Source organism: Sinocyclocheilus anshuiensis, unplaced genomic scaffold (assembly GCF_001515605.1).
Source record: "Sinocyclocheilus anshuiensis isolate Anshui unplaced genomic scaffold, SAMN03320099.WGS_v1.1 scaffold1001, whole genome shotgun sequence".
Classification (NCBI taxonomy): domain Eukaryota; kingdom Metazoa; phylum Chordata; class Actinopteri; order Cypriniformes; family Cyprinidae; genus Sinocyclocheilus; species Sinocyclocheilus anshuiensis.
In genome coordinates, this window is record NW_015557116.1 from 167,861 (window position 1) to 178,598 (window position 10,738).

General features: G+C 40.4%; 1 protein-coding gene across 1 annotated transcript in view; it reads left to right on the forward strand.

The window, feature by feature from the left end:
- The window catches only part of LOC107677745 (NACHT, LRR and PYD domains-containing protein 12-like), a 39,026-nt gene that overhangs the window by 18,221 nt on the left and 10,067 nt on the right, over positions 1-10,738 (forward strand). The window contains exon 5 of the mRNA XM_016472763.1: positions 10,067-10,240. Within this exon, the coding sequence (XP_016328249.1) occupies positions 10,067-10,240 (174 nt within the window). The remainder of the gene's footprint in view (positions 1-10,066; positions 10,241-10,738) is intronic.

The window sequence follows — 10,738 nt, forward strand, 5'->3', positions numbered from 1 at the left end:
TGGGAAAAAGCCTTTTTTCTCCTGAACTGAAGCCTTTTTTTCAATCACGCAGTGAAACTGCACGGCCATTGGTTCGTGCAGTGTATTAAAAAAATGAACCAATGGCGACAAAGCCCGCCAGAATGGGCGGAGCCATCTGGCTATATAAGCGGGCGTTCGCCACAGGATTCTCAGGTTACTTCGACTGAAGGGACGACTGATTTGTGCAGCTACATAGCATGGCTAGCAACGCAGTACTCATTCCCGTATCTCAGGGAACCGAGGTTACGTTAGTAACCGAGTACGTTCCCTGTCGATACTTCATTCGTACTGCGTCTTGCTAAAAAACGCTATGGGAGCACAGTACAATCACGCCGTGCTATGGTAGAGGAACGACTATATATTATAACCTCCATACGCAAGAATGCCCATAGGGAGTTAAACAATGAACTCCAAGGCTAAAACGGGCTCAACTCCCTGAGGTCACGCACGGCCTGGTAATCGTTCCAGAGTACTTGTACAACTTCGGCGCCCCCAGGGGCCGAGAGCCGACAAGTAAACTAACCCAAGAGCTTGAGCGTGTTACGGTCAAGGACTCTCTGTTAGAACTGATTGCATAATGCAGTGAGTGTCTCCTTAAGCAGAAAGGACCCTGGCTTGTAAGGCCGGGACTTCTAGGTTATAAAACCTAGCAAATGTGGATGGCGAGGCCCAGCCGGCCGCCTCACAAATATCCGCAATGGGTCTCCTTAAGCAGAAAGGACCCTGGCTTGTAAGGCCGGGACTTCTAGGTTATAAAACCTAGCAAATGTGGACGGCGAGGCCCAGCCGGCCGCCTCACAAATTTCCGCAATGAACACACCGCTAGACCACGCCCAAGACGAGGCGATGCCTCTGGTTGAATGGGCCCGTACTCCGATGGGGCATTGTAGGCCCAAGGAAGAGTACGCTAACGTGACAGCATCTACTATCCACCTAGAAAGTCTTTGCTTCGTGACCGGATGCCCTTGGTGCGGTTACCGAAACTAACAAAGAGTTGTTCCAACCTTCTGAAGGGGCTGAACGCTCGATGTAAAATCTTAGAGCTCTGACAGGGCAGAGCAAGGATAACTCTCGATCCTTTTCAGAGAAAGGAAGCGCAGAGAGCGTAATGACCTGTGCTCTGAATGGAGTGGAGAGCACCTTGGGTGTATAACCATGCCTTGGTTTCAGGACGACCTTGGAGTCGTTGGGCCCGAATTCCAGGCAGGCAGGGCTAATGGAAAGCACCTGCAGATCTCCTATTCGCTTTACCAACGCTAGTGCTAGAAGCAGAGCAGTCTTTAGCGACAGTGACCTAAGGTTAGCAGATTGTAGTGGCTCGAAAGGGGCCCTTCAGGGCCCTCAGCACAGTAGGCAAATCCCATGTAGGGATAGTGAGGGGGCGAGGTGGATTCAGCCTCCTGGCCCCTCTCAAGAAGCGGACAACCGAGTTGTTCCTGCCTACTGATTGGCCTGCTATAGGGGCATGTGAGGCCACTATAGCTGCTACATACACTTTGAGCGTGGATGGGGAGTGTCCCTTATCCAGCAGCTCTTGTAGGAATGACAAAACCACTGATAGGTCAGAGGTAGATGGGTCTTCACTGCGGTTTAAGCACCAAGCGGAGAAAATAGACCACTTAAGGGCGTAGAGGTGTCGGGGCTCTAGCCTCCGAAATAGTGTTTAAAACTCGCTCTGGGAGGCTTGTAGGCTCCTGTCGTGCGGCCAAAGGCGCAGGGCCCACAGTTTGGGTAAAGGGTGCCATATTGTCTCGTTCGCTTGAGAGAGGAGATCCCGTCTCAATGGAATGGGCCAGGGGGCTGCTACCAGTAGCCGAATTAGCTCTGATAACCAAAGTTGGTTCTTCCAGAGGGGGGCCACCAAGAGAACCCTGTGTCTCTGTCCCCTGATTCGTCCTGATTACCTGTTGGATCAGGACGATCAGGGGAGATGCGTAAAGGACGAGGTTGGGCCAATCGTGGGTCAACGCGTCCCTGACCTTCGAATAATAAATTGGGCAATGAGTGTTGTCTTCTGAGGCAAAGAGATTCACCTCGGCCTTGCAGAAGATCTCCCAGATTGTTTGAACCGTCTGCGGAAGGAGCATCCACTCCTCTGAGGGGACATTGCTCCGTGATAACATGTCCGCTCCCTGGTTCAATTTGCCCGGTATATGCACTGCCTTTAGCGAGCGCAGGTTGTAAGACACCACAGACATGTTGTTTGAGCGGATTAGCACATGGTGTCTTTTCAGGACTGGCAGGAAGAACTGACAGGCTCGACACACTGCTAGCATTTCCAAGCAGTTGATGTGAAGCCCTTTTTCCGCTTTCGACCAATGTTTGCCCTCGCACAGCGCCCCACAACCTGTGTTGGAGGCATCTGTCGTGACAGCTTTCCTCCTGCAAGCTATTCCCATGGCCACGCCCTGTCCCATCCAGCGAGAGTCCTTCCAAGGGGCCAGGGCTGTCACACAGGCCTGGTTGACCCTGACATGTAGACGCCAGGCATGGGAAATTTTGCAAAAGCAAATTTTGATTTAGTTTTAATCATATTTTAGTCATCTGAATTGTTTTTAGTTTTAGTCTAGTTCTAGTCAACTAAATCTACAGTAAATTTAGTTGGCTAAAATCTAATGGGTTTAGTTACAGTGTAATGCATTTATTAAGCATTTCTCTAAAATTTCCAAACTCATTATATAGGTTTGATATTAAGGTTTTATCATGATAGACACCGATTTAACTGCTGTGACACACAACATGCCTTTATGTTAAAATTAAATAAAAACACTTCTCACAAAGAACAAGAACATGGTCTACTTTTTAAAGAAATACCAATGGTTATATAGGCTAATTATGCATTCTTTATAGCAACTTGTTTACCAAATTCTTCATTCTTTCAAGCAGACATATTTATTTCTATAAATAAATTTAGATTAATCTTTAAGGCTACTAAAGTTTTTCAGTCAAGAGCAGTGCGTGATTTTCTGTTTTTCTTTTGTTACTTGATTAACATCAATGATTCGGACAATACACAGGAACAGGAACTAAGCGTTCTTCCACAAAGCATTTCCAAGCAGTTGATGTGAAGCCCTTTTTCCGCTTTTGACCAATGGCCGAAAGTCGGTTTGCCCTTGCACAGCGCCCCCCAACCTGTGTTGGAGGCATCTGTCGTGACAGCTTTCCTCCTGCAAGCTATTCCCATGGCCACGCCCTGTCCCATCCAGCGAGAGTCCTTCCAAGGGGCCAGGGCTGTCACACAGGCCTGGTTGACCCTGACATGTAGACGCCAGGCATGGGAAATTTTGCAAAAGCAAATTTTGATTTAGTTTTAATCATATTTTAGTCATCTGAATTGTTTTTAGTTTTAGTCTAGTTCTAGTCAACTAAATCTACAGTAAATTTAGTTGGCTAAAATCTAATGGGTTTAGTTACAGTGCATTTATTAAGCATTTCTCTAAAATTTCCAAACTCATTATATAGGTTTGATATTAAGGTTTTATCATGATAGACACCGATTTAACTGCTGTGACACACAACATGCCTTTATGTTAAAATTAAATAAAAACACTTCTCACAAAGAACAAGAACATGGTCTACTTTTTAAAGAAATACCAATGGTTATATAGGCTAATTATGCATTCTTTATAGCAACTTGTTTACCAAATTCTTCATTCTTTCAAGCAGACATATTTATTTCTATAAATAAATTTAGATTAATCTTTAAGGCTACTAAAGTTTTTCAGTCAAGAGCAGTGCGTGATTTTCTGTTTTTCTTTTGTTACTTGATTAACATCAATGATTCGGACAATACACAGGAACAGGAACTAAGCGTTCTTCCACATGACTAAGGCACGAAAGCAATGTCGTGTGACCTTGATCATGCAAAATGGGTTGCCCCTTGGGGAAAACCCCCTGGTCCTGAGCCACCACTGCAAAAGTCTCGTGTACAGCGGGCCAAAAGGTATCACGTTGGACACAGCTGCCATCAGCCCCAACAGTTGCTGGTTTCACAGTGAGTGATTGGTCTAGTCTGACACTGTTCACGGCCGTGAGAATCGCAATGATATGAGCGGGAGACAGACGTGCCCGCATTGTCGTTGAGTCCCACACCACGCCAAGATAAGTGGTCCTCTGTGCTGGAGAAAGTACACTCTTCTTGGCGTCTCAATGCCGAACCGCCATCTGCTCTGACTGAGCTAATATCAACCAATCATCAATATAATTTAATGTGCGGATGTCCTGGAGTTGCAGAGAGCTGTATCCACATATTTGGTGAAAGTGCGGGGTGACAGTGCTAGGCTGAACAGAAGAACCCAATATTGGCATGTTTTGCCCCCAAAAGCAAACCTCAGGAACTTCCTGTGTTTGGGAAGAATGGAAACATGGAAGTATGTGTCCTTCAGATCTATGGTGACAAACCAGTCCTCGGATCTGATTTGCGTTACGATCTGTTTCAGTATCAGCATCTTGAATCTAAACATTCTGACAGACCGATCCTTCTTTGGAACAATGAAGCAACTGCTGTAAAAGCCAGACTCCCTCTCAAGTGGAGGAACATATTCTATGGCCTCCTTGTACGAGAGCAGCCACTTCCTGTTCCATCACCAGAGCCTGCTCGGGACGCACCACGGTGGGTGTGACCCCATCAAACCGAGGTGGACAAGAACCAAATTGGATTCTGCAGCCTCTTTCCATGGTCTGCAGGACCCATAGAGACATATTTGGCAGATGCTTCCACGCTGCCAAAAAATCTATTAAGGGAACCAGTCTCTCGAGACTGGCCTCTGGTGTAATTTGAGCAGTCAGCTCAAATTAAAGCTGATTTGCGGATGACCAGCAGAGACTAACCTCTCCTTGGGGGTTGCGAGCATCCCAGAGCCGCTACATTCCCGGACGGACACTGAGAGCTGGGCTCGCTGGAGACCACTGCGCCCTGAAGCACCGTAGGTGGCAGGGTTGACAGACTGATCTCCTGAGGAGAGACAGGCACTGTATGATGAGGTGTACACCACACTCTTCCCCAGAGGGGCCTGCCTCCAGAAGTCTGACGCCAGTGGCGTCAGGACTTCTTAGCCAAAGCCTTCCTAGAGAGAATGATGGTCCTCAGATCCACCTTCCCCTTGGAGGACTTCGGCTGAGAGTGCCTCCCCTACCCCTGATCTTTTTGCGGGGGAGCACAGGAAGCGAAGCTCTTTTTCTGTTGCGCCCTGTACAAGGACCTTGTAGATGGCTGGGGCTGCTCCCACCCAGTAGCACTCACTACCATATTTCCTTACGGAACATGTCCACTGCAGCGAGAGAACTCTGCTCAAAACACTGAACGTCATTGAGTGCAGTTCTCTTGATGAAGCGGACACGTGCACTTCGATGAACTTTACGAACCTTATAAAACTTACATTTAACAATTTGCTGATGCATTTTAGCAGGTCACACACGTTATCTGTGTTTTTGTATTTTCTATTTCTTTACTACAGAGCCCTGTTCATGACACAAAAAATGTCCATAAATTAAGAAATTATTTGTCACATTTTATTAAACTGTTCCTTTGTATTAATTAAAATGTAAGAATAACCAAAATGAATGGTTATTCTTGTGAGTCGATATTGTATTAAAGGCTCACTCAAGAGGGAGAGCAGCGTAGTTAGTTGAGCTACCACTATCTGCTGTGCCATTGTGATTTTGAGCTGCCAGCTGATAGGATTTTAATTCCCTTTTGTTCATGGTGATTGCTGCACATGTAACATTAAGGGCAATGACTTACTTTAAGGGAAATGACTAACACCTTAAAGTAAGCCATTTGCATTATATTTGGGCCTACAGTGATCTGAACTGTACTGTATTTAATTTCCGTGACATGCATGCATGCTCGGACATGTTCTGTAGCGAACGCTCTGTGTTATTCAGATTGTTATGGATATATTATTGTATAATAAAATATGATATAAATATTCTAACTGACCGCCCCCCCCGCATGAGTTTTTTTTAAGGGGAGACACTGCAGGCAAAACACTGTTTTTACATGCACCTGTCAATTTTAAGATTTTGGGCTTTTTGGCTTTTCATAAAGTGTTCATGAAGACTAGTGGAAAGAAAACATCTAAAAGATACTGTTAAGTGTTTCTTTTATAGCACTTTATCTATTTGTGTCAATAGATTTTAATTACAATACATATATTTAAAGGCCGTTTTCTCAAAATGAGTTTTTTTCTCCTACACTGAGCCATAAATCTCCACTTCAGTAGCACTTACACACACCAAACTTGAAATTTTTATTCCTGTCTATATTCTGAAGGACGTCAGCCTCTGGCTTATAACTGCCACATTCAAATGTGGTTTTGCGCTGTGACGTCACTGTACATTCTAAAATCCCTTATGTGGGACCGTACTCCCAGGGGCACAGAAATATTACCTAATCTATTACCAACTCAAAACTTAACAGTCCATGTCCTCTCCAACAGATATATTTTTCCTGCAAGTCATGTGGGTCTACACATTTTCAATGTAGGCCTGAAGTCAGTTAAACTTGCTAATTATTGCAGGTTTTTATAGATAGTTCAGTGTTTGTTTTCCTTGTGTGATTTTATGTAAAATAAGAAATACAAAATCTGATTTGAAACTAAAACATGTCATTAGTTTGATCGGTACATAAGTTTTGGCGTGTGGGTACTTGCAGATATCTGTCCCAATTTTTTTTTAAACATGAATTAGTCAACACAATACATCTTAAGAATTTTTTTAATTTATTAAGATATGTATTATATATCCATTAAATGTTAGCCTTTTGTGAAAATGACTTTTGCACATTGTCCAAACTCAGAATCTGTGTAGAAAATATGTTGTTTCTCTGAAAGACTACAGAGAAAAACACCTGATTAACATTTGTTTCCGAATGCAGAAATAAGGTGCAGTTTAGCCTTGAGGCGTCCAAAACGAATGGTTTATATTTACAATAAGCTATATAATACGTGGAAGACTGAGTGTATTCAGGAGTTATTTTTTATTATAAATATATTATATATTATAAACATAAATGGTGCTATTATCAAAAATTAAGTTCCGCTGTTTTCCACTGGATAACTGGCAGTCGAGGTCATTCTAAAAAAAAAATATATATATATATATATATAAGATCAGGAACACAGCCCCTTTGCACTATAATAAACAAAATACACCACTAGACCATCATATCTAACAGTCAGTGCAGAACTGTCACCTCAAAGAAAAAAAGGTGCATGACACCACTGAATTTTTGTATTATGGCAAAGTGAGGTGATTGAAGAGCGCTTCTCTCGTGCGTGTGCGGACGAAAAAAGGATACTTCATGGATTAATGCAGAGATTTTTGCGCATTCTGCAGTTCTAAAACACATTATGTTACTCCATAATTATTTCCCCTGTAATAGAGCATGTCTATTTAACAGTAAGTAACAAAGTATTATTAATTAAGTATTATCCAACAGTGCAACTTAATTTACATTTGTATAATTTTTACAGTTGGAGGGGGATTGGGGCAGGTCAGTAGCTGCATCGTGGGGGTGGAAATACAAAGGTGTGAATCGCCGCTCTTTCATACAGATAATGTCTGAGGGATGATGAGTGTTTTAAACTTGAAAAGCAGGCATAGGCTTTTTAAAGTGCCCATTTCACAGTAAACGTCTCAATTTGTCCAAATGTATTTTTATTAAATTCTAAATATTGTAATGTATTTAAAACTTTAACCCTTATATGCATGAATGTTTTTTTAATTATTATTACATATTCAGGTAATTAGTGACTCGAACCTATATATCTAACAAAGATGGATCTCTAACTGCTGCAATAGCATAAATGTATCCTGATATTTTAATGACGATTACAAAATAATAAAATAAAGCATATTTCATTACCTTTTGAAACTTGGAAGGATTCAATTTGAGCAGATGATTTTCCCATCACTGTCATCGTCAGAGCGCATTTCTCATATTCACGGGTTCCGGGTGGCTAAAGACCCCCGAGGTATGCTTATAGGGGTTAACATGAAAGTGTTTAATCGATTGAAGTGTTCAATCCAAGTGTTTAATTGGTCTTATAGGCTTTTAGAATATTATGTTATGTTATCTAAACTGTTAAGGTAAAGTTTCTCTGCCAACTTTATAAAAACAGATACAGGAGATACAGACCTGTTTTATTCAAAATGTATTTAGCTCTAATACTGAAATAGTGTAATTGCATTGTTCTGCCTGTGTTTACTAGTATTTTCATTGACTTTTAGTTTGTTTAAGTTACCAGTTTCCTGTGTCCCTTTGTTCCCGCCAGTCATTAGTGGCCATGGATATTCATTTAACAATAACACCTGTTAGTCTTTGATTTCATTATCATTGTGTATTTAAGTTCATTCTGATGTTAATCTGGTATTGTTTGTGTGCAGTGCACCCTGTCATGTTGTGTTTTCCATCTATTGGATTACCTGTTTTTTTTTTTTAATAGAAATGCTTGATCTTCTTAGCTTCTCCTTTAGTCTTTGGACTAAAACCTTACAATGTTCTAATAAATCAATAACAAAAGCTTTGTCAAGACAATAACCACAATATACAACATGACCTCAAGAGTACCGTATTGACCCGAATATAAGACAATGTTTTTTTCTTGGAAATTCATCTGAAAAAACGCGGTCGTCTTATATTCAGGGTCTAGACTTTGACATGTCAATAATACACCCACAACAATAGGTGGCGCCAAATACGCATAAAACGAGTGTGCCATGAAATACGTAATGTAATGCGTGTTGTAAAGATCGCGAGTAAAAACAAAAGAAAAAGAAAACCTTACAGCTGCATGACTAATAAATCAATAACAAAATCTTTGTCAAGACAATAACCACAATATACAACATGACCTCAAGAGTACCGTATTGACCCGAATATAAGACGATGTTTTTTTCTTGGAAATACATCTGAAAAAACGCGGTCGTCTTATATTCAGGGTCTAGACTTTGACATGTCAATAATACACCCACAACAATAGGTGGCGCCAAATACGCATAAAACGAGTGTGCCATGAAATACGTAATGTAATGCGTGTTGTAAAGATCGTGAGTAAAAACAAAAGAAAAAGAAAACCTTACAGCTGCATGAGTCGTGACTGTCACGTTAGCCTGATGGGACCAAACTCTCTTTGTGATTTTAAAACGTAAGACAGTACCCAGATTTGAAGACTACAGTAAGATTTAACTTCTACTGTTAATAAGATTTTGGTAGGCTACTATTAGATGGACAGCCTAAATGTCCTAATTCATTTATTTTTTTTATGGTATTTCAAAAAGTGTATATTTTATTTTCAATGTGATTGTTGGTACATTTGACCAGTTTTTACCATACTTTCAAAACAAAAATTAAAATAGGAAAAATATGCAATATGAAAATAATTGAAGACAAAATGTGTTTTACTGAGAAAAAACAAGATTTGGTTTTTAAAAAGCCTTTTTCCAAAAGGTACATCTGGAAAAAGGGGGGTCGTCTTATATTCGGGCCAATACGGTATATTTGCTGAAATATTGCAGCTGTAAGTCACATTAAATGTCCTGGAAAATAATTTCTTGAAAAGAAAGAGTCCCCTTAAAAAAATTATTTTGAAAAATAAAGAAATCAATAAACATATAGTATTTATAACAGTGTAAAAAAAGATAAATTATGTTTTTTTTAAACAAAAACTGTGCAATCATCAAATGAAAATGAAAATTAAACATACATTGGACTAAAAAAGTGAAGCCTTTGCATTTTCATTTTAGATGACTATCACACACCACTGGGATGATATAGTCATAAAATGTATTTATTTGGTTTTCCTCTTTATATGACGGCTACTCTAAAAATGTCATCTTATAATTATTGTTTCTTCATATATATAAATGACTGTACATCTATGCTGGTTATATATAACAGTTACATTTATACAATACAATTTATTATAATATCCAATCCAAAGGTGATAACTGTAAATACAGTATTAGTATTCAGTTGTACAACTGGCAATTATTATATGTACTCATATAACATAATTATTTAATTGTTTATTGTTTTGTTCAGATTGCCAGGCTGTAGATTGACTGGTGAGTGCTGTGAAAGTTTGTCTTCAGCTCTCCAATCATCAAACTCCCATCTGAGAGAACTGGACCTCAGTAACAATGGCCTGCAAGATTCAGGAGTGAAGCTACTTTCAGATGGACTGAAGAGTTCACATTGTCAACTAAACATACTGAGGTTTGTCTTAATGGACACAGGATGATTTAAATGAATAATTAATTGGGATTTACTAAGGTTTGTGGTAGTGAATTTACTGGTATTTGCGCCATTATTTAATGTCCCCAAAAAAGCATGTCTTAACCCATTTTGATTTGACACAGTGTTATACAGAATTTACATTTACATTTAGTCATTTAGCAGACGCTTTTATCCAAAGCCACTTACAAATGGGGAATACATAAAGCGATTCTTCTTAAAGAGGCTAACAGACAAAGGAAGTGCTTGTAATACCAAGTTTTAGGCATTGTTCAAATAAGTACAAACTAGAAAAGGGAAGGAATAAATAAAGAGAAAGATTAAGTTTTTTTAAAATGAAGTCAAGTAGCGTTTAAAGAGATGAGTTTTCAGCTGTCACTTGAAAATTGTCAGGGATTCAGCATTCCGGATAGGGGTGGGAAGATCATTCCACCAGCCAGGAATGGTGAACGAGAATGTTCTGGAAAGTGATTTTGAGCC